This window comes from Acipenser ruthenus, chromosome 9 (genome assembly GCF_902713425.1).
Source record: "Acipenser ruthenus chromosome 9, fAciRut3.2 maternal haplotype, whole genome shotgun sequence".
Classification (NCBI taxonomy): domain Eukaryota; kingdom Metazoa; phylum Chordata; class Actinopteri; order Acipenseriformes; family Acipenseridae; genus Acipenser; species Acipenser ruthenus.
Window position 1 is genome coordinate 49179350 of NC_081197.1, and position 25754 is coordinate 49205103.

The 25754-nt window shown below is 37.5% G+C and overlaps 1 protein-coding gene across 2 annotated transcripts in view; it reads left to right on the forward strand.

Moving 5' to 3' along the window:
- Positions 1–663: 663 nt before the first annotated feature.
- The window catches only part of LOC117406066 (TGF-beta-activated kinase 1 and MAP3K7-binding protein 3-like), a 44943-nt gene continuing 19852 nt past the window's right edge, over positions 664–25754 (forward strand). Inside the window, exons 1-2 of one of the 2 annotated variants that reach the window (XM_034009794.3) lie at positions 664–912; positions 18773–18966. In XM_034009794.3, coding sequence (XP_033865685.1) covers positions 18865–18966 — 102 coding nt within the window. In that variant the 5' untranslated portion in view covers positions 664–912; positions 18773–18864. The remainder of the gene's footprint in view (positions 913–18772; positions 18967–25754) is intronic. The other variant, XM_059030153.1, reaches the window with a different exon arrangement.

Sequence of the window (25754 nt, forward strand, 5' to 3'; positions counted from 1 at the left end):
ACTGTAAATTTGAGAACCACTGCTGTAGTGTAAGGATTATCACAGTATGCATCACTCTTTTCTAGCCACAACTTTCTTCTGAGTCATGCCAAATAACAGCGACCTTTCCTAAACAAGAGGTTTTCCATATTTCTATTTGTTGGTAGAGGTAATTTAATGTATGGACTTTTGTCAGGCTTTTCCAGTGGTCCCTAATCCTTATAAGGGCCTTTCAAAAGCTTTCACTAATATGTTTAGACGAAGTAAATGAGATGTGATACTTTTTTTATTAGACTAACTAAACAAAAATGTATCGCAAGCTTTCAACAAATTTCTCTCTTCAGGTTATCTCTGAGGTCTTGAAAGCATGTGATTTATTTTTTGTTTAGTCCAATAAAAGGCATCACATCTCCTTCTCTTTAGCTATCCTCTGGACTGATACGGCTACCATTTCATCTATATCATCAACGACTAATATGTTTAAACCCGTAGTTTTAAAATAACAAGACGCTCTGCACTTGTGTTAATTTAAGTACCGCCTGTGCTTCTGGATATGTTAGTGATTTAAACAAACACCTGTTTGGGCAGAATGCACCATTTTATCTATTTCTTTTTATCTACAAGCCAAGTCTGTGATAGACAGTCTCACGCCGGGTTTATTTATTTATTTATTACCATCGACAGGTTTTTGTTGTCTTCCGGGTGTCTCTATTTCATCTCGCGATAGTGCCCCTCTTCCCGGTCGCCATTGTAATCTGGTTGATGTTGGTTCAGGGCCTTAAGGGATTCAGTAACCGGTATAAAGTTCCGAGCCGAACCGGAAAGATTTAACAACAGAGCAGATCCGCCGCGGCACCGGGGGAAACCCACCCTCTTGTGCATTGCCTGCGGGGGACATTAAGTCATGCCAGGCGGGAGGGAGTGAGCACGACGGTAAGAAACGAGGCTACTTTTGAAAGAGTAGGAAATGCATTGTACTAGGGGGGTACCGTGATTATCTCCGCCTTTTCACAGACATCACATCAGCATTACATTGCACAGTACTGTTTTCTCACTGCTGGGTCCGTGGTGGGTGTACGAGTCGCTGCTTTTTGGTAGTGTTATTATTGTTGCTATTGTCGTTGGGGGGCTGTGGTTATCCAGAGCTGCGTAATGTTTACTTTCATCAACATTACAAGTGACAGCACTTTTTTCTTGAGGGAGGCGACTTGTATTATTTACATGATTTGTCGACCTGGGTATAAATCCGACATCATTGCACTATCTGGCTTCTAAACAAGACCCACCTTTGTCTAAAGAAGTATGTTACGGGCGGTGACAGTAGTGGTTAATGATGTGTCTACAATGGAAGTGGTGTAGCTGGCTCGACATTGCACAACAGAGTCCAAACTGTGAAACCTACTAGTGTGTACTAGTCGTTGACATAAACCATGATGCAATTGTATCTTCTCTGTTACGTGGGCAGCTTGTCTTATTTTCAATGGCAGATACACTAGCAAACTACAGAAGAATTACCCAGGCCACATTGTGTGTGTAGCTGACATGTAAAAATAACCCACCTTTCCATGAACGATCGACAAACTGGCTTAAAGTTACTAATGATGGGACAGCTAATGCGTTTAAGTGCAGTGTGTAAGAATGTTAATACCTGTGTGATGAATTAATGGCGTTTCAGATTTTTAAGTCTTGGATGTTGGGCCTGTCTTTAGTACAGGCCACCGATGCACCAAGATAGTCTGGATACAGTATCAATAACTTGCATTGTGGTATGTGAAGTGCATTGCGTTGTAAGGAGTTATTTACCTGTGCAGCTAGTTTTAGTTGGTGTTGCAGAGTACTGTTGGAGCAGATTGTTTAATTATTATAGGGGTATCTCTTGAATGTAGGAGCTTGCAGAATGGTCTGGGAAGATTACAATGCAGAATGTGGTGCATTATAATTTCTATTGGTAAACCTTTCTGATTGTATTATTTAGATTCAGTGTGGGGTGGTAGAGTAAAACCTGTAGTGTTAGCAACCAGACTAAAAGGATCGTTTGGTTGTCATTTCACGGAGCAACTGCAGGAGTTGTTCACCAAAATACCAGTTTTTCTTTTGCCTAATTTAAAATTGTGTTTCTTTAGCCTTACTTACATGAAATATCTTTTAGCTTCGTGGGGCTAAGTGTATATCGTACCAGAGATAGGGCCTACCCTTTAATTATTTTACTAATTGTTTCCAGTTGAATTGTTTCATAATAAATAATACACACATTAAGGTGTTGAGCTTGTGGTGCAAGGTGTACTGTTGCATTTCCTTTGTTTCCATGGTGCTCAGTGGTGCAGCACCCCCAGTACTAAGATTTCATTGGCTTATCTCCAGCAGGAGCTAACTCGTTGACCATGCAGCTAACTGTGATCCCCAGGGTAATGATTTATTTATTATTGAACCAGGACACTGACAGGCTGCATACTTGGTTAAAGAAGGTGTTTTTTTTTTTGTTTTTTTTTTAACATGAAAATCAAGTGCAATGTCTTTGTCTCCTCACAACCAGTGCCCTCCCACCCTACTGTAGTTTGGATAAATGACTATAGTGTGTTCTTGCATACCTGTGCTGCAGTGTTGCCAAATAGAATTAAGCTGACGTGTCATGAGCTTCAGTCGTCTTAGTATTAGCCATTTTATCAAAACCTATAACCTTTTTTGATCTGTGCTAATCATGCCTATTTTGCAGTATTGTTATATGTTAAAATCTGCTTCAACATTAATGGAATGGGGACAAAAATCAATTGGCTGATTGGTCATATTTTCCAGTTGTTTCTGCATTAACCCAAGTCTGTGTTACTCTAAGTATAAAGCTGTTGACAAGTTCAGTGTGTGACCTGTAATCGGCTTGTGTATCCTAACACCTTGTCTTGTATCATCCTAAACATGTCTGTCTTGCACTTGTATTGTACACATTTCTTGCTAGATAAATAGCATCATACACGTTTTTAAAGGTGCAGTACTGTAGATTTTTGCCGAACTTATTTGTGCATGCGTAATAGGAATTATACATAAGTATATCCACACCACAAAAATGACTTAATCTTTTTCAATTACCAGTAAAACTAAATAAAACCAGTTCTCTATTTATCTTATTTAGGAGTGGTAGACAAAAGATGTTTCACTTTTTTTTTTTTTTTTTACTGAATGGCTATTTTTCGGTCTATTAACATTAGTATTGCACATCCATTACGTGCCTGATAAGTCAGTATTCCTGTTAACTGCATTAGGTGTAAAGCCCACGTCCTTTGAAAATGCACAAATGATCTGTTCTTGATACTTGCATATTCTATTTAATTAAATAGCAAATGGGTTACACAAATAACGGTTATCTTAACGTGCTAGAACTGCTGTTAATGAGACATCAGTGTTTGCTGCATGCATGCTGGACCCAGCAGCTCTGTAGAAAGCTGGCACAGATGTGCTTGATTACTGGAGTAGGGAATACCTAATACCCAATATTGGCCAGCATTGCTCTCAGGATTTTGCCTGCAAAGAGTGCTGATGCTGAGAGATCCTTCAGCCATTTGATGGTATTAACCATTTTGAAAGTTGACACTAAAAATGACAAATAGGTTTCGAACAGATATTATGTGTTAACTTTCTAACAATAATTATCAAATAGTCAGTTGCATTTTGTACGCTCCATACAGGGCATTATAGCATGCATTGCAATTAGTGCTGGGACAAATATTCAAACTGATGTTTTTTGACTTGTGTTCTGCTACAAAAATCAGATGTTCGTATTTTCTACAGATGACAAAAATACCTTGCACTTACCATCTCACCAGAATTTGTGTAACAGTTTCAAAAACTGGCAAATAAAAAAAATAAGAGCTCTGTGTGATATGTGAGATTATATATATATATAATATATATATATATATATAATCGCATATCACACAGACCTCTTATTTTTTTCTATATATATAAATACATTTTGCAACTTTGTTATGTGGAATGTAATAAACGAGAACCAAAACAGTGAGTTTTTTCCCCTTCACCATTTCCACATTTGTTTTATTTGAAGTGTTTAAAGCCTTTACCGGATGCACCACTCGGGAGCCCCCTTTTAAAAGCAAATTTTGATTTTCTTTCATATTGTGGCTGAGAGAAGATTCTGCTTCAAGCTCTGGTTTTGAGTTAACAGCAGGCCAGGCTTTTGCATTGTTTGCATGGGCTGCAGAAAGAGTTACAGCTGTTGTGAAGTGAACAATGGCACAATATGTTTATTGTGTGCTATCTTTATTCTATCTATTTTTCAATAGTGCCAAATTTGGAAATACTAAAATTCAATGACAAATGTTTTGACTACTGTAGAAGTCTTTCTCAGTGTCTTCAGTGAGAGACTTCTAGTTGAAATGTTTGTCATTAAATTGATTACGTTTCTTTTGGTATGTCTAAAAATCATGGTTCCCATTGCATGCAGGCAGCAGTGATGCAAAACCTTTTCACCTCTATGCTAATCCCCAAATCCCTTTTATCTATGTTTGGAAAAAAGATGGCTATTTCAGACAAGCTGTATCTGAACAAATAATACAAAATAATTTAGTGAAAAATAAATTGGTAAACATCACACAATACCTAGACAACTTCAGCTAGACAGTTGTAGTTGACATTAAACATCTTGGTTTTCTCACTGGTTCCTTGCTAGTTCTTACTTGCTGGTGGTAGATCAGCAATCAGCCTTTCGGTGTTGGGAGATTTGCACAAAGTCCCACGTATCCCTATAACTGGAAGCCTGGAGGCCTTGTGATTTTTTTAGAAGTAGCCTGCTGAAAACAAATCTCCTTTTGACATTGAGCATTTGAGCATAAGTAAAGCTTACGGTGCTCCTTCAGTAGACTAATCTTTTAAAGTTCAAAACCTTAAGGATCCCAGAGTGGCTCGCCTGTTAAAAGCAGGGCGAGTCATACAGCGCAGTCTTCACTTGGGATTCCAAGCATTGGAGCCTGTGGGTTAGAGAGGCAAAACCGGCAGGGACTGCTTCTCCTCATCACATACAGCAAACCCTGCCTAACACTGGTAACTTTAGGATGTTTAAAAATGAAAATCACTTAATTCTCAGTTCAGGCTGCCTCGCACTTTTGTTCACTGTTCTTAATAGAATCCCCATGGACACAAATGGACTAGAAAAGGGTTTTTTGAAACGGTACCCCTTCTGTCTGGAGTTCTAAGTTTGGGTGCAGAGAATTAAGACTTAAGAATTAAGTATTTGGGAATCTCTTTGGAAGCACTTGGATTTGCTTTCTATTCAGCAAAGGTATTATAAACAATACAAAGAAGTCTGCACTGTAAATGTTTATCACGTTACCATTTACTTCCCATCTCAGCATAATTACAGCGCAGGTTCCATTTCAAAGACCGAAAACAAATTAAACCAGCCGCTATTGCTGTTAATAAAATGTAGCTGTGCCTAAAAATAAAACAAAAACCACAAAAGTATGAGTATTGTGATTTTTATTGTGTGTTTACTGGAGCATGTATACGTCATAAACATTTTAGAAAGAGTGTGCGTCACTGATTTAGTATTTAATTGTACAACAAGTTGAAAACAACTAAGTTAATGAGCAGCACAGAGCACTTTCCATAGGCAGAATCCCCAGACCCCTGCTTCACCCACTTCGATGTGGAACTCCACTCAGTCGAAATCATGTATGTGTCTAGGCGGAAAGTACGGACATGGTAGAATATTTTTTTTTTCTTCTGCAGTTCACTTTAAGCTGCTAAACAAAAGTGAAATATTTATGCGCACTTAGAGGTAATATATAATACTGTTAAAAAAAAAAAAAAAAGCTATTGCCACACCACTGCCATTTTACTGTAGTGCATTACTACCATAAGTTTCTTTCATAGATTTTGTTGCAAGTTCAAAGCATCATGCTGTACAAAGGCTATATATAATATACAGAACATTTCTGTATCTTTGATGGGAAGACCCGAAGCACAACTGATGCAAAACAAATAAGTAGTCAAAAAGGGAAATAGGAATAAATATCAAAACAATTGCAATTATGTCAAAAGATATTGCAGGAATATGTACGGTACAACCAAATAGAAAGTTAGTGGAAGTAATGTGTTGGGTTTTAAATCCCACAGCCAGTTCAGTAACACTTTTAATGATCACATGTACCAGCTGAAGCCACAAGGGTGATTTTAAACTTCCAAGTTTTAAAAAGTCACCAGGATGTGATGACTGAAACAGAAAATGATCTACAGAGAAGATGCACACTGGTTCTAAGTGGGTAACGACTCATACACAGTGAGCGAGGGGAGCTGAACACAGAGGGCTGATAGTCCAAGTAGTTTGTCTTTACTCACAAATGTTTTTATTTTTGAGATGCCCATGGAGAGCCATTGTGTTTTCTGTTTATTCCATTCCATTTGCGTATGATGATAGGTTTCATTAAGCCTTTTATTTTTGTCTTGCGGATTAAACATTTCCAGTGCTGTGGGGAGCTCTGAATTCAAAGCTTGGTGGAGCTACTGCAAGCAGGTGATTGAAATATGAACAATAAATACACTTCTGAACACCCACATGCGCAGTATAAAAAGCTAAGCAAAATAAGAATATGTTATTTAAGATAACTGATATTTAGTTCCATACCATGTTTCTCTAAGGCAAAGGATAACCCTGTTTCGACAGTGATAGATGGTAGGGACCCTCGCCCTAGAAATCGAAATGATTATGTGATGTTTATAAAACGCCCTCTTGTAGTTTTCCAACAGATGGACTTGGTGTGCATTATCTCTTTCTTTACTACACACTCGGGCTCTGTTTTGTACCCGCTAATGCTGGCACCAGTCCATTCCCTCCAGATGTGCTGAAGTAAGAGCTGGACCCCTCCATCTCCCTTGACCGGAAGAATCCCAATATTTAAGGGCCGCATGTTGGCAAGCATCTTACTGCTGCCTAAACTCTTAAAACACACTGGTCATTAAAGTAGTTCTAGGACAAATACTAAAATATTCAAACACACACTGCTTGAAATGTATTGCAAAAATGTTTGCATCCATTCATATAACAGGATATCAAAAAGGTATATAATGCAATGGTAAGCAATGCATAAATGAGCTCTGAAATAAATACTAAAGTGTGTAAGTGTACTAAAGTGTGTTCCTCTCTGCTCTTTAATAAGTAATTTATTGGGATAACAGGTTTGTTTTATGCAATATAGCCAGCAGTACATTTAAAATATTGTTAAAATATGTCTAATGTAGTGTTGGCATATTTTAACAAGAATAATTACAATTATGGGAGTTAATACTGTATAAAGCATTTTCTGTGTAATGTCAATCTTAAGGCTGTCAAATAAATAAATAAATGCCAGCTTGTATTTTATTGGTAAATTTGATAAGACAAAATAAATATAGTACAATATTTAAACATTTTAATGTTGGTGCTGTGTGGATTTTAAAGCAGTATCTCTTCACGATTTAATGGTTTGTTGTGAAGGAGAGAATTGTTGTTTGTCAATAAATATATTGGGAGAGGTAATTCACAAACCTTGTAGTAGTCAGCACCACATGACTGGAGTGCTATAATTAGTGGTGCACCACTACCCATAGAACACATGCAAGCAAGTCTTTGTACAGTACACTTGGCCAGTGTTTAAACATTTAAAATATTCACAGACCTACTAAGAAATCATCCAATTGTTACTATATATAAGGCTGGAACCGCTTTACTGAAATAGAGAAATGATTGTCATCCCATAACTGCTAAAACATGTAAAAAGAAAATGTAATAATCCATGTACTGAATTACTGTTATTCTTTAATAGACCGATAAATCTCATTTCACTATCCGTTCAGTGGGCTGAGCAAAGTAATGTGCATTGAGCCAGCACTTTATATAGTCTGAGGAAAAGTGATAGAAGGAAGGTATGTAGGACCCCAGATAATGTGGAGTCTGTAGCCTGCAGGTTAAGATGGCTTGAAACAAGAGGAAAAAGAATTGTAGTTTTACCATTTAAAAGTGTGCTGAAGAACTAAATTTTCCACAATGCCTCAGGCAGGCATGATGAACTGATTAACAAGACAATCGGTTAATTAGAGACAGCTGTGGGTAATTGCTGGAACCAGCACAGGTATAAAAGGGCACTCTAAACAAACCTAGGGTTGGCTGTGCTGCAGGAAGGACCTGTATGGACCTGTGTTCTTAGACACTCCATGTCTACAACGTTTTTACTCTGTGCCCCGTTTGGAGCTCTGAAAGGTGGCTGCAGGACTCCCTTGTCTTGGTAGCGAGCTGCTGTTATGCACGTTTGTAAAAAAAAATATGTTGTAGACAGGATGGAGCTTGCTAGATTGTAAAACCAAGAGATTGCTGGTGTGTGGTTTAAGAGGCGCTTGTTTAGGCCTATTTGTAGATGCTGCACTGTAGAGCTAATTCTGTGCAACACCTTGAGTGACAAACTTGTGCACATAACCATATAACAAATCAATGTAATTTAAAATCCGTTTTTAGCCTCTTTTTAGCTTTTTTCAAAGTGTAATCGGTACCTCTTTATTGAATTTGGGATATGCAAACATTTCAAATCCACCACTATACTATACCTTTGCAGTGATTGCAGTAAGACCACTGGAGGTTTAACTACAACACAACGGAATAAGCAGCATCAGCCACTTTTAATCTAAAGCATTGTATAACTGCATATTCAAAACTGAAGTATAAGCAAATCCCCTAAAAAGATCTTGATAATATGAGTTATGCTGTATAAATGCTTTTTAAAACCTTGGTAGGCACTCTTTTTAAACTAGTAGCATTTTAATTATAAACAGTATTGTTGTGCTCTGTAGAAACCCACTGGACTTCCAGTTGAAGTGTTTGTCTCATTTTTTGTGTCTCGTGATCGAGTATTTAAATCTATGGTTACACCCAATACTGTGTCAGCCAGTGTGTCAGCCAGTGGAGCACAGGGAATTACACTGCACTACACTGCACTGGATTAACTGGGGAACCCCAGGTGTACAATAGGGGTGTAACGATTCATTGTGTATCAACATTTGTTGTGTCGCACTAGATATATGTATTGTTTGTATCATCACAAAAGACCCAAAACATATCTCCTTGTAGTTGTGGTACATGTTGCCTTTGCCTGTCTGCAGTACTTATTTTGGAAAGGGGTGCTAGTTAACCTAATAGCCGATAATTGTAGGAGCTAAACAGAGGCAAGGTGGGGACACAAATAATGCAACACGCCGCACCCCTGTTACTCAGTGTGGCACGTCAATCAACAATCCTTTTGCCATCTCAGACTGTCCGCCTCAGTTAGGATTGTGGGCTGGGAGAACTCCACCTCCTTCAGCTCGCATTGATGGTGGGAGTTACCTAATTAGTGTCAAATGTGAAGGACTCTGAAAGGTTTTAAATCTCGCACTGCAGTTTTGAACTAGAAAGTTTACTTTTTGTAGCCGTTTCTTTTATTTGAGTAGCATTAAACAATGGTAGTTAAGGTAAAAGTCTGAATTACAGAACAATAAGAACTTCATAGTTCCTGGTATGAGTCCATTGGATTGCATTCTGTGTGTCCGGTGATACAGCACGTGCAGAAAACTGGGCACAACCGCTCATACTGTAGATGTGCTGTTTCAAGCCACTGTAGTTTATGTAAGTTTACTGAAAAGCAATTAAGCGATGTTTATAACAAACTGTAAAAAACATCTTTACAAGAACCGAGTTTAAACACTGCCACAGCACAGGCTTCCCTTCAGAAATAATTGCTGTTTACATTGCGGTTACAGCAAATGGCTGTCGCAGGCTGCTTTGCAGATTTGTGCATAAGTGATTGGTGGTTTATTTGTGCAGTTAACATCAGAGGTACTGTAGTATAAAAAGGGGTTCAAATCGTGTTCTCCGGTTAACTCACCTTGTAGTTGACAATTAGACTCCCAGAGGGAGTGTGTGGAAGGCCTGTGTTTTACTTTAACATTGCTGTATCATGCAAGTCATTTCCAGGTGATTTTGATACAACAGTTTACACCTTGCAAAACTTACAATAATCCTGTAGTGTCCTATTAGAAGATACTGCCAAACTTTGTAGAGAATTGTTATTCACCTGGGTAGTCTTTCTCCTGCAGTACTTCGTCTCTTATAAAATCGACATGCAAGATATCTGAGCACACTTTGCAAGGGTTGTTGCAAGTCGCCTAAACCGATGCCACTACTGTTGCTGTAAACGGGTAAAGCTTCTGTGCTGAATTTATTAGCTAGTCTACAGAGCATGTCTAGAACCTCAGTGTGATTAATTCAGCTTGTAGTAGCCTATCCTGCTGCAGCTACACAATAAGTGTGTTCTGTGTGTCCCTGATTACACTTGTGTGTCCATGAGGCTTAGGTTAGCAAGGCTCTTGGGGACATGGCTATCCACATCTTTTACTCATGAGTGGTTTGTCGGGACTCTCAGGTTTGTAGTTGTCTGCGTCCCCGGGACGCGCGTCTGTCCATCTGACGTGGGCAGCCCCACCGCGGATTATTATTATTATTATTATTATTATTATTATTATTATTATTATTATTATTATTATTATTATTTTCTTTAAACATGATGGTAATACAGCTGCGTTGTGTGTTCAAGCTTCAGAATGCTGGCGAGCTCATACGTTGCAGTTCCTGCTGTGGAGATCTGGAAAACATAGACCCGGGTATGTCTTGGGTCGGAGCAGACTAAACACTATATTGAGTTGCGCCTCTTTCACTTGACCTTCTATGTACAGTTGCGTGTTTTGCTCAAATCAATTTTTAGGCTTTCTTGCTGACTACTTCCCATGCATAAGCAACTGTTAAAAAACCTAGGGTTGGGTTGTATCTTGCAGTCGAAAAATAGGTATTTCTGTAGTATCCGAGCCACATGGCGTATGTACACAAGTTAATTAATAAGGTTAAATACGTTGGAGTTTACTTACCTGTCATCTTTTGAGAAGGTCTGAAGAGCCACTCTAGCTGGTAATGCTGCACATAAAAAGACAAGTGTTAAAAGAAAAACACAACAATTTCAAGATTTCACAATTAAACATAATATGTATTAAAGCAGAAAAATTGCTTTGTCACATTCAAAATTGTACAACAAATGTTCCTAAATATTTAAATGCTTTATGGTTCTGGAGCATTTGGTCTCCTTTTAATATTCAGAGCAGTGGGGGATGCCTGGTTGCATAGAATGGTTGGTTGTCCTTTTGATCTTTATGAAATTTTGCTTTTGTGGGTTCTATTGCTATTTATTTTTGTTATTTTATACAAAAAGAAGTGTTAGATTTATTGTTTTAAAACAAACAAACAAAAAAAAGTGAACTTTAATGTACAAAAAAGTCATGGAAATGAAATCCACAGTTAAGTGTGTGTGCTGTGTACAGTGTATAACACACTGTTCTGTTAATTGGGCGGAATTGCTCCCTTGTTTCAAATATACTGTTTTGTATAGATCGAACAGTCAGAGTCTAAACTATATACAACTTGGAGCAATCTTTTATAGATTGCAAACTTGTAAAACTCCACAACACGATCCCTCCCACTTCCTTCAGGCTAATTCCTTGGTGGGATTTCAGTCAGAAGCACCATTTCCTACAGCAGTGTTCTTAATTTCGCTTCTTACATGACGAATGTCTCCCCACAGTACAATTTTGTAGCAGCACAGGCATGGTGATTCATTCATCACAGACACTGCCTGTCGGCTAATAGCCTGTGTGTTGTGTTTTTTTTTTTTTCAAAAGATTATTTATTTTTTTATACTTCCTCACTGCCCTTTCAAGGAATTCTTTCTTTTCACTCTCATTAAGATCTGCAAAATTTCTGTGGTTGGTGTCGAAATGGCGTTTTATACTTGAGGTTGATAAACAACACTTTCATTACAAATAACACACAACACTTTCCCTTTACAGTCAATCATTCCAAATGTCTCTGTCCAGCCCTCCTGGAAGGATCTACCACTGTCTATCTGAAGTGTAGCTTTTTTGATTGTGCTCATTTTCTTAAACTTCACTTATCAGTTAACAGATGAGAATTGTGTTTTTTTTTTTTTTCAAAAGTACGGTGAAACAAGTTGTCATACTGTCTCCCCAGAACAGGTCTCTATACAACAGCAGCTTGCAGCATGAACAGCTGTCCCACTATTGGAGATATTTGCTGGGTGCCATAACTAACAAAAAATGGCCACAGTTAATATTGCCCACCACATTTTGCCCCCCTCCTATCATAACTGCCAGGCCAAACACACACTCCTCTCGGTCTTCAACCCCATCCCACGCCTCTTCCCCTTTTATACTTTGCTGGGCACTTAATGCTGGTCTCCCCTCACCTCCCATAATTTCCACTCATCCCTGAGAACTTTCAGTCTATTCTAAGCAATTCCTTTGCATTCCCCATTCTCTGCCCCTTAGCACACTGCCACATTCTAATCTACACTCGCATGCTATTCTTGCTGGAGTCAGCCAGAGAGCGTAGCTGTGGTAGAAGGCAGGACTACTACGTTGTGGACTAGTGGGAGGCAAAGTGAGGCAGCAGGACTGATCAAATTCAGAAAAGCGTTTATTAAAAAAAAAAAAATATGTAGGTTCTTTCCATCCCTCACTCCATTTTTGCTCACGGATTATATTATATTTGTAAATTTACAGACATAAAGGAATAGTGATAGTGCACCTCATAGGGACGCATCAACTTTTATGTCCCTCTTTATTTCCCTCTTTAATCCTTATTCAAGTAAGATCAATCAATCTTAATTTTATATAGCGCCTTTCATCGTGGAACACCGTCTCGAAGCACTGCACAGTATAGTAAAAGAATAACAGTGCATCATACAATAAATGCATACAGTAGTTTATACAATAAAATACAGATCACATTTCATCACACATTAAGTTTGAGAATTCTAATGCTGATCTACAGTAAACGAATCGCATTGCATCATGCATTAAGTTTAAGAATTGTAATGCTAAACTACAGTAAAAGAAACAATCACAATGCATCATACAATGAATATAAGAAGTTTGCTCATTTGGCACGCTGCATCAGTAACACAGGCCATCTTTGTTTTGTTTTGTTTTGTTTGCAGTTGCACACAGTGGCAGCCATTACTGATGCTGTCATTTTTTTCAACTGTGCTATATAAAACATATCTACAGCTTTTACATTTTATAAAATAACTATTTAAAAAGTGTAGTAACAGATAATATACTTTTGTATGGGAATTTTTTTTTTTGAAAGATTTGCTGTGGTGTCAAACTACCTTAAAAAAAAAAAAAAAAATTATCGACAAATGTATTCTACATATCGGAGGCATAATTCATTTTGAGACGTTTGTTTTTTGAAAATTTACAACCTGCTTTTCCCCCAGTGTACGAAGAGGGGTAACATATTCTGACATCAGTACGACCAGTCAGAATTTAAACCTGCATTTCCCCATTGAATTAATATTAAAATACTATAAAAAAAAAATAAAAAAAAATAAATCATTAAATAAATAGTGCATCAAACAAAGAATACATAGTTTGAGATACGAGTATGTGACAGTGAAATATATTTTAGCTATTTATGAAAGGTTTGACAATCAAAACAGTGGGACCTTTGCTTTAAGTTCAATGCAAAAATACACATGTTGCCACCAATGACACCTGCAGAAAGATACATGCAGAAAGTTGTCCATCTTTTTAGAAAAGATGTAAGCCGACCTATCTTAGGCTCGCAGACCCCCGACCCCGAGTGTGAAGTATGAAAGATTAAGGACATTTCTCCATTTTTAGGACAGGAGATGATGGTCAGCAAAATGCCACAAGCATCAGGCTAACGATCCCTCCCTGCATATCCCGCTGACACATTCATAGCTGACCACAATTGCATTTGATCCTCCATGGGACAGCCTTACTGTTTTTGATCAGCTTCCTGGTCCCAGAGTGCTTGAATAAAGCAGCCCAGCGGCATAAACAGCCAACCAGGAACGGCAGATAACAACAGCCACAGTTAGCACTGCTCAATTACTTGGGGACGGGGCTGACCTTGCAAATCAGACTGGCTTTCCAAAGTGCCATTCGGCTCTGTTAGGGGGCGGGCAAAAAAAAATAATTATAAAAAAATAAATATATATATATATATATCAAACATAGTTTAGATCTAACTTGCTGAAAAATGAAAGTGCATCAATATTATATCTATGTATTTGACTGACTCAGTATGGAATGGGTGGCCAGCTACTGTATGTCCTTATTAGAAAGAGAGCAGATAAGTTTGCTATGCTACATTTTAAGGCTAGTATCTGGACTGCTGTGTTACTGTAAATCCTCTATAAATGTGTCTAATGCTGGGCAGTACCTGATTGGATTTGGCAGATGTTCTCCTGGTATATGCTTGGTCCCTTGATGACTCTGGAAGTCTGAAAAATGCCATAGTTTACTTAAGCATCGCTGTGGATGGCGATGGCTACTTTCAGTATGAAAATACACCCATTCACCATGTCAGAAGTGGGGCGGATGGTTTCAGGAGAACAAAAGAGACCAGGCACCTCCCAAGGCCCTACATTCCCAGGGTCTTAATCTTAATTGAACATGTTTGGGAGGAACTTGAATGACTTATTCGTTATCACAATCCTCTGCGTACCTTTTTACACTTAATGCATGAAACATTATTGAATGACGAGTAACTTGCTCAAGGGTACAGCAGCTGTGTCCCCCACCTGGGATTGAACCCACGACCCTCCGGTCAAGAGTCCAGAGCCCTAACCACTACTCCACACTGCTGCCCTGGAGGTCACTTTGTTTTTACTAGTCAGTGATGTCAGAGGCCACTTTTGAAGAATTGACCACGCCTGTTCAATCCTTTTTCTTTGGTCTAACTGAACCGTGTTTGTGTTTGATCCTATTGGTGAGCTTGGCAGAAGGGGAGGTGGGGTGTGTTTTTTTTTTTTTTTTTTAAACAAACAAAAGTTCAAGGTCTTGTTGATACCACAGAATTTACTTTTGGATTTTCCAAACTTACAAAATCACCAAAATGGTTTTTGGTTTGATTTAATTCTCGTCTCATTCCCTGAGATCAGTTGACTTGCATGTATAACACAGCTTATGAAAGACAGGCACCTGCTCTTTGAGAACTTGGTGTGCATTTCAGAGGCAATCAAAAACCAAAAACAGATCAGTGCGTGGTGTTTCAGCTCGGAATGACCTGACATGTGTTGGGGAGAGGGAGTCTGGCATTCTTCTAATATAGTGTCACTTTGCAATGTTGTTGTGGAGGTAAAGAAACAAGATTCTAGGACCATCGGCCACACTGTTTTAGCCATTTCCACATTGATGTCCTGTAAATTGGGGTGTGTGACTTATCCACAGTAAAAGAATGATATGTTGTGTGTGATGGTAAAAGTGTGTTTTTTGTGTGTGTGTGTTATGGAAAATCCATTCTCAGCTTCGGTAATAGAACTATCCATGACACACATTGATTTCAAAGCCATGGTTCCGTTAAGCACATGTAAGTAAATAGTTTTAACAATCATGACAAAGCTATTCTGTGGATGGGTGTCTAGATTTTTTTAGTGACCTGTCGGTTGCTAATTTGTTTGAGAAAAAAATATTTATTATTTATTTATTTTAAACAGTAAAATGGCACACCTTGGCAATGATTTCTAGCAGCATTAGATTTCTGCAGGTGAATATGGGTCATGGTGATTTTACTTTTTCATCTTTCTGATAGCTTATTATGTTTACAGGAGTGGTAGGTGATGTACTGTATACTTGGTGTGTTTTGTTCATTAGAAGTACAGTATAGTTGTGTAAAGGATACAAGTAAAAGGAACTATTGGTATAGCTCTTATATGGTCATTGTTCATACCATGATTGAGTTAATGAGTTAAAAGCATTTTGGACTTTTATTCTGTCAAGCAGCTGCCTCAGCAAGGCTTTTACTGAGTTTTGGAAAATCATCACGTCCATTGAAAATAGGTTTTCTAATAAGTGTCAGAGCGTCTTTCCCAGCAGGCTCTTTCCATGTGGGATTCGAAACCCTTTTCATGTTCCTCCAATTTACATACCCTCGGGCTGGATGTTTCATTCATTGGCACCTACCTGAGGGGAGTGGTTCTTTAGTGTTAAATAAATTGGAGTCCAGCCTTGGAGTAAGGTCTCCTGTGTTCACAATAGGGCTGCTATGATTAAATCGAAAAACGATTTTTCGATCGATTCCATTCCTCATTATATACATTGGTTATGAATCTGCATGCAGACATAGATTTAAAGCATATGCTGATGTAACGGGCAGTGTTGTGTGATGCTCTGCCTTTATGGATTCTGTCCCCTGTCGGTGAGATGAGATTCAAAACTCTATAACCTCAAATGCAGACAAGCCCACCTCTTTTGCATAGTGGTTAAAACACTCTCTTGCAGTACTGTATGGCGGTCACCGGTTCACAACCACGTACTAGTGGGATGCACCACCTTTATGTTCAAGTCTCGTATGCTTGTAAACAGTATGGGACACTTCCTTTACAAATGAATGTTAAATAATCGAAAGACTGGGAATTATAGGCTTTCATTCTTTTTCAGATCCAGCTAGGTGACATTTCAAATGCGTTTTGGTGATCTATTCAGAAAGAACACTTGCTGTACTTCAAGTGTTCTTTTTTTCTTTTAATTATGAGCACAACAATGTGTGCAGGCACATGTGTCATCATAAAGTATGTGTGAAAATAGCATAACCCCTAGGGCACGCAGTTAAGGTTGATGTTTAAAAAAATATATATACAGTATATAAATCTGGTATTGTTACACAAATATTCCATGTTTTGTTGTGCAGACTACTGTGATTTTAAATGGAGCCTCTTCAATGTTATTGCGGTTGCAAAACCGGTTCAGCCATTTCGAGGCCATCAAGTTCACTGCCATGTAATTGCAGTTCCACAAATGTACAGTAACATGTTAGATTGTAGAGATACCCCGGCATTGTCAAGGAGAGAAGTCCTCTCATTCAGAGTCTTGGCTGTTTTTTCCCACCGATTGTCTTTCAAACCTGTGTACTGAAGATTTAAGACTTGACAATTTCATTTAGTTTATCAAGAAACTGGTTTTGAGACTCTTGTACTGTCAGTACAGTATGATGACTACTAAAGTGGAAAATGAAATGGCAAGCTTTTCCAGCTTAATGATATTGCAATATTGATTTAAATAAAAATCACATGCTTCACACAGATGTCTCCAACAAAGTTATTTTGAATGAGATGTATTTTTTTAAATCTACTCCACTGTATTAATACATCAAAAATGGTTAAACTTAATTGGCAGGTGTATAGCTTCGCTTACCAATTGCATGCAGGAAATGTCATCTGTGTGATATACCATACTAGAAATATCAATTGTCTGACTAATTACATTTTTATTAAAGCTTAAAATAAGACTGGTGTTCCTCAATTAACTGTTCCCATCCCAAGACGTAGTTTTCCTATCAAATCAATTATTTGAAGAAAAAAAGGGAGTAGTGTGCTTGTAGGAAAGAACAGCACAATAAAAAAATCCACTTGTTTGTTTCTTCCTCCCTGGGTTAGGGGTCAAGTCCTGTTTAAATTTCCATTTCCTTTTGAAGGGATTGGTATTTTAGAGACACAGTTGATTGTTCGACTGCTTTAATTTGAAGTCAATTTAATTGACTAACAGTGACTTCAATTTAAGTAATTTGTAAGAAGCTCATTTTAGCAGAATACTGCTACTTGCAACTTTTGATCAATAGTGTTGGAATTGATTTAAAAGGGAATGGAATGGAAATGGGAATGAAATCATTTGAATGCACCGTCAACTACAGCAGTTACTGTGTAGGCAAATGTCTATCTAGGCTTTATTTTTCACTGTGGTGAGCTTTGTACCCGCGCCCTAGTGAGAATTCAACATGTTTTTAATAGTTAAAATAAACAGTGAAGGAGCTTACTCATCAGAAGTCAGAAAAATGCTTAACCTTACTTTTATAATGTTAATAGAGGACATGTTTGCTTGAAGATTATAGCTTTCAGCTTAGCCACTACTAGCTCCTGAACTCTGAATTAGACATGTCACATTGTAAATGTTGAGATTCTTCTTTCTCTTATTATTTTATTAATTCATTAAAGCTGAAATAAATGCATATTTAAGTATAAATCTGTCTCCAAATAAATCTATATAACTCACTGAACCAAATTTGAAGAGTGTTCTCAAAGTGAAATGCAGAGTGAATGAGAGAGTGTTTTGGGATCTTATGCCAGACCACAAAATATATTTCCAGAAACTTGTCAGTGCCTGATGTCATGGCACGTCTTCATTCATATTTGTGCATTTGTGAGAAGTGTTACCTGAAAAAACAGTGGTATCATAGAAGTTTGGTCCATTCCAATTAGTCAGGTGTAACTGATTTAAAGATGTTGTAGCTAACAAAATCATTTCCCAGAGATGCACTTCCATTCACAATATAGGTCTTAAATCCACATTTTTGTTTAAAAACAAGAAATCTCAGGTACTATAATAACTCTACTTGCAGTATAAGCCTTGCTTCCAGGTCGTCTTCCTTGGTCGTTTCACCTGGGGAGGGAAATTGTCCCCACCCCTTCAAAGCCTTCTGATTTTTCCTGTTCTAAGCAACAAGTTGCTTGGCCTAGTACCATACTTTACAACAATATAAACAAATGGAAGTGCAATTATTTTGCTTCCAGCAAACACTTTTAAGGTCCTGGTAAAACCTTAACGACACTATCAAGCTTATCTTCTTGGCTGTTCTGATTAATGGTTAAGAGTTTTTAGGTTTAACCATTTCTCTCTCTGACTCTTGTTTTAGAAAATGCAAGAAGGGTCGGAGGACTGTAGCCATTGGCAGGCCCATTGACTCCCACCCCCTGTAAGTGCTCCGGAAGAACCAGAGGTCCTGGAATGGCGCAGGGCAGCCAACAGCTTGACATCCAGGTCCTGCATGACCTCAAACATCGCTTCCCCGAGATCCCTGAGGGAGTGGTGTCTCAGTGCATGCTCCAGGTACTAACCACAAGAGGGCACCTCAGAACTGCCTTGTTCAACGAAGGGGACCACACAATAGTGCCTACCAAACCGTACAAAAACCTGTACTGGTGGGCAGTGTTGAGGAGTAGCGCGTTACAAGTAATGCATTACTGTAATCTGATTACATTTTTCAGTAATGGTTCCCTTTTCAGACAAAATGTGGTTAAAATAAAATGATCTGAAAAAATAATGTCGTTTTTAGTTGCATTTAAAAAGATGACTACAGCTAATGCATAACATGGAAATCCTAAAGCGCTTCAACAGCACAAGTTAAATCTTAAATTCCCTTGAACACGCTTTTTATATCATCTTGCAAGAAAATGGCGTTGGAGGAGGAAACGAGTGAGTTCGATAGCTGTACCTTCAAATATTTCGAGCTGCAGCCTGCCCAAACCAAATATATATATATATATATATATATATATATATATATATATATATATATATATATATATATATATATATATATATATATATAAAATCTGTGAAATTTAAACTGTGCCTGAGAAGTAACAATTTATAACTGTAATGGATTATTTTTTAAAAGACACTTCTAGGGGATGAGGCGTTAGTGGCCTGTTTTTACTTGAAGTCTTCAAAAGTATGCAAATTATTTTAATGAACAAGGAGTGCTACCCCAGATTCCCTAGTGATATTTATACCTCAGTCAAACACCTTGTTTACTAAACACAGTATCTTCGTATCCGTCAACAGATAGTTGTCCCCTTTTGAAAAATATGCATAAGATTGGAATAAGCAAGACCTACCACAAGTGCAGTGGTACCCCAACATGTTCTTCTCCATTTACAGCTAATTATTAAATGGCACAGGCACCTGGAATAAGTAGCCAAACAGGTTCAGTCTCTGTGCTTACCAGTGAATTGAAGTTTCGCTGTTTGTAGATGTAAAAAAAAAAATAAAAAAAAAAAATAATAATAATAATAATAATAATAATAATAATAAAAAGCGTTTTCTGAAATGTGGTTTTGGTCTTGCAATTCTTGTTTGAAAAAATGTATTAGTTCGACAATTGAATTCTGCCAATCCTAATCAAAACTGATAGTACTATTATATGTTACAAATGTGCTCTATATCGTTTGATAGGCCTGACAATCTGTGCTTGTTTACTGCTTTCTGTCATTAGCAATTCTATGGTCTACTGGTTGTGAATGTTGCCTTAGTGGACAATTAATATTGCACTTTTTTTTATTTTTTTTATTGTTAATATTATCTTAATATATAAAAAAGAAAGTTTGTCTGTCTGTTCCTTTATGCATTCGGACCCCGCAGGAGCCAGTGCAACCAAACTTTGCATTGCCTCCTCTTTCATCCAGGTGAAGGTCGATTTCTATGTTTGGATCCAAAATTTTGACCCCCGGGGTACTTTTAGTAACCCCATTGCTGGATCACTACAGTAGCCATGTATCTCCAAATCTAAAGAAACCCACAAAACAAAACAAAAAATAAAAAGAACAGAAATTTAAAATGTAAAAATAGCAAAAAAAAAAAAAAAAAAAGTTTAAAAAAAAAAGAGAAAGGGGTCCGAGCGCATTGTGCGACACCTAAGATCTGTAACTTATAGGAAACCATAAGGCTACCGTTTCCCAATTTGTCATGCATGAAATATTGAAATATTGACTTTCCCTGTGCAACGCCGGGTACTTCAGCTAGTTTATAATTAGGGCTTCTGTTTTTCGAGTTTTATGTAAATCGTTTTTTTCGGGGCTTTCGTTTTTGATATACTGTATGAAATGAGTGTTTTCGGTTACTTTCCAAAATGCTTTAGCGTTTTGTTTTTTTTTTCTGTCACAATATGTATAGTAGTAACTCGACAGTACTTGCACACTTAAGTTGTACCTTCTTTCCTTTGCTGTCTTCCACAACGAAATCCCTATGGTCACGGGCACATTCTTCTGGGGTTTTTGTGTGTAGGCATTTTTGTACATTTCGCCACAATTCTGTTTTAAATCCACTGTATCTTAACTGTAATACAGTTTTAACCCTTTGCGGTCCTATGTCGGACCTGGTCCGACATCACAATTTTCCCTTTCCGGTCCAATGTCGGACCCTGTCCTACATCATCATAAAGACACAAAAAACAGGTCTCTAGTCGTTTTTTCTCCGGAAAAAGTCAAGAAAACCATTCAATGGCCGAGTGAGACCGATAGGAGCCGAGAGAAGATGAAAAAAAAGGGCGTATCTCATGAATACTGATAGCCCCGACACTACATATATAACACAGACATAAACAAACAAGATAGCTGCTTCCGCATCCAGCGCTCAAAGAATATCACAGACATTTGCAGAGCTTTTTTTTAGATGTTATAGTAATAAAATAACGACTTGGATCGCATTATTGAGGAGTTTGGTGATACAACGAGAGATCAAGAGATGATTTATCGGTATGTACTATTATTAAGAGGCATTTGAAAAATATAGCGAACAAGGGGTGGGGCTGGGCTGGAGATGCATTACTGAGTGTCCTGTTGAAATGCAGTGCCTTTTAAACCTGTTTTACTGTGAAAAAAATAGTTTTAAACAGCGAGTCTAAAATAAACTGCACGTGTGAAAATAAATTGGACCCGACGCGCCTGACACGTGCTGAATAAATGGACCGCTAAGGGTTAAATCCCGCAAACACGCCTCCATCCTGATTGTAATCTCGTTTTAAATCTCGCAAGCGGAGTCTCCAATAGAAATGTAGGAATGTGCTGTCACTCAGTAGTTGGGACGGGTTTAAAGTATTGAGAACGAATCAATGGTAGATGGAAGTCAGGAAGGCGGGACATTGTCCAGCAGCACTGGGAAATGTATTTATTATTATTTTTGTAGTAGGCTTTATTTTTTAATGGGAATAGGGTAAAGTCAACGTGAATTGATTAACCATTTCCACAATTTTTCCAGTGTTTATTGGCTGTCCACCAATTCATTTTTTTTGTATCGGGGGTGTTTTATCGGGTTTTATCGCTTAAAACCAAAAATCAGAAGCCCTATTTATAATATATAAAAAATAATACAAGGTCTTACACTAATTTAATTAAATTGTCATCTTCGATAATGGAGATTGATTTTATTAGTTTGAACTTGCCAGCTGTGTGTATTCTAAGTAGAAAAAATCATCTGCATTTCATGTACATTTTAGACATGATGTAAGTATTTAATTTTTGTGTAGGTATGGTCATAAACAAAATCTACTACCAGTGGTTTTATTTGCCAAAGAATCAACACTGGGCCTAGATATTTACCTTGTCTAGACATTCAAGAAAGGACGTGCTGTCTGTTGCTAGGAGATAAAAGGAATAACCCCTTACACCACTGCCTACTTAAGGAATGTTGTTTATCGTACAGATCCCTTTAAAACCATGTTATAAATTGATGCAATCTATTGTATTTAGTACCATTGCTTTGTTCTGCAATGATAACAGCAATGAAGGGTTACAGTACTTTATTGTCTGATGCTAACCAAGTATCCAAACCTACTTTGCACCCTGCAATGTTTTAGAAAGGCCACTTTCTTTTGTTTTGGAAAAGTGGCATAGTTTTGGCTGAAAGCGAAGTTTGCATGTTTCTTAAAAAAAAAAAAAAAAAAAAAAAAAAACCCTAACCCTTACCTGCCTTGTGTGTTTGGATATCCTGGAACAAAACCAAAACTCCTGAGGAGATGCATTTGGTGTAAACGCACAGACACCTACCTCATTTCTATGGGAATAAACTCCAGTTTCATAACCCTCTCAGTTACTTTAGCTGCAGCCCCTATTCACAAAGTTTGAACTCCGATTTTAAAATGGTGTTTTTCGAAGTCTGTTTTAATAATTAAAGCTGTACAGTGTTATACAGAGTGGAGTGTAATGTTAAAACTTGTTTTGATAATTCACTATGAAATGCTTCTTGCTGCCCACTCCTCAGCACATTTTGAATTGTTAGTGTTTCTCATGCAGATCATTTAAAATAATTTGTAATGCTTGAGATCCTGGCTATTGCATTTTCCATTAGACCATTCTGAGGAAATCAATGAAAAGAAGCTTACAGTAGGGGAGATACAAGTTTAATAAGGTCAGTCTCACGAGATCAATTCTGGTGTATCTTTGTTACTTATTGAAGTTGCTTGCAGTGGAAGAATAAGATTGCCTCTTATTATGCAAATATTTGTTGTTCGTTATAAACAGTGTTGCATGAATTAATTAAATACCCTTGCGGTTTTGAAATGCTAGTTAGGAAAGCATTGTGTGAAACATATTGTCTGATTATTGGTTTATAGCTGTATAGCACAGCGTAACCATCACTACAGATCTCCTTTTTATGTAATAAGACAATCCTATTCTATCCCTGATTTTACTAGTGAGACACCTAAGTCTTGGAAACTGCTGCTCAAAATTTGAAATTATCAAAATAAGGCATCAGTCTGATGCCTTATTTTGTAATGGACATTGAGGGAGCATTTCAGATTGTCCACATACTATAGGTCACATAACCTTTTCATGATAACAGCACTTGATAAGCTGACCAGTTGAAGGATGTTGCTTGCGACCTGCATGCTGTTTAATTAACATTTAATTTATAATAGTTTGCTAAAAGACACATCCCAAACAAAGACAGAATAATTACCAAGCATGGCACAATACATAGGCTATTTTGTTTTATTTTATTTATTTTTAATGTAAAGTGCATCATCTTTAGACTTTTTGTGTTTCTTATGTTATTATTGAAAACTGATGTCAATTTTCCTAATGAGTACTACCAGTATCTACATTTTGAAGTGTTTATTTGTTCTGATGGAAGATGCTGTGTAAGAAGCACTGGGGAGTTGAATGCTGTTAAATCTCATATATAGTCACAAATGGCATCCTGACATCCGACCTAGGGGTCAATTAAAAATACAATTGCAGCAGAATTGTTTGCTAAAATTACAATTTCATATTGTAAAAAAATATCAAATGAATTGATATTCTTTCAATTAATTACATCTGCAATTATGCTGCAGTTGTTACAGTTATATACAATAATCACAGGTACAGAAACAGTAACTTTTTATTTTTTCAAACAAATGGGGTCACTAAATGGTTAAATACAGGAACGATCACTCAGTGTAAAATGCAACATGGAACTGAATGATTAAGCTTGGAAAGGTATGTCCTTGTATAATTGTCAGTTCACTTATATTTGAATTCAAGTGCAATTCATTTGGACTGCTGGTCTCTGATCAAGATGTAGTTCTTCCTTTTATTGTTTGCTAAATACAATTTGACTTGCTTAAGCTGCTTCTAATGTCAAGCTAACAAGGCTGCTGTAATGGTAATTGTCATTCAGCAATTCAGATCCTGATATGCATTGGATCGCATGCTTCTGAAATTCTGAGAATATTAAGTATAACAAATTTGTATTTGAGCTCAGGTCAGCTTGATATTATTCCCCTCAATACTGCTCAGGTGTAAATTCACCATGGGGCAAGGAGAATGTTTGTTTGTTTGTTTGTTTGTTTGTTTGTTTGTTTGTTTTCTAAAGGACAGCTTTACTTGGGTAAAAAAAAAAAAGAATAAACTAATAAACCCTTTCAAACAGCTTTTAAGTCGTAATACTTTTCAAAAATCTTTAACAATGCTTTCCTAAAACAGTCCTTAAAGTTTTGTAATGCAGTGCAGCCCATTTTCTTTAATGGTACAGACGTTGTAAATGTAAAGCACATGTTATGCTATAAATTGGCCTACAAATGCTTTCTGAATGGTCTCGCTGCTTAGACACCTTACATCAGGGCTACTCAACCCTGGTCCTGGAGGGCTGCTGTCCCTCCTGGTTTTTGTTCCAACTGTACATTAAATTGATAAATTGGACCAATTAAGCTTCTAATAAGCATTTAATTGGTCCAATTAAGTAATTTAGGATACAGTTGGAACAAAAACCAGCAGGGACAGCCACCCTCCAGGACCAGGGTTGAGTACCCCTGCCTTACATTATGTAGCTTCTAAATCAAGGGTCTCCAACCCTGGTCCTGGAGAGGCCCCATCCAGCAGGTTTTATAGGTGTCTTTACATCATCAGTGGCTAAAGATTTCGAACACCTTGTTAATCTTGACCTAATTAAGCCAATAATTGGTTCAATAAGTAACATATTGGTTGAAATGAAAACCAGCAGCCACAGAAGCTCTCCAGGACCAGGGTTGGAGACCCCTGTTTTAAATCTAACACGGTACTCTCCTCATATATATATATATATATATATATATATATATATATATATATATATATATATAATATATATATTGGTGTGTGACAGGGCAGAAGCACTGCACATGTAAAAGATGTGTTTTTTTTGTAGATGTGTGAATGAAAATTTGTATATTTTGAATTTGTTTGGCAGGGATGGGTTTAAAATCTTATCTTTGCCAAATCTTGGTGCAGAATATAGCTGGTGCTTAATTGATTAATTGAGCATCAATTAAAGCCCAGCAACATGCTATTAAAAGAGAGCCAGCTCCTTTGTTTGTTGGAGAGAAGACTGAGGCCCAGGTGTTCGAAAGGTTTGCGCAGCACGCAGAGGGTTATGCACGTCATAAATGGCCGTTACGCGCAAAATGTGCCATATTCTAAACTACTTTTTGCGTGCCACAATCCATTTTGCGCTGTGCACAAATATAATGTATACATAGCGCAATTTGGTGGGAGTGGCTGACAATTTGTGAGAGACTACCATGTTCAAAACTATGCACCAAGCATAAAACCAGTTGCTTTTAAAAAGCAACCCTTAACTCCGCGCACATCACTCCAGCA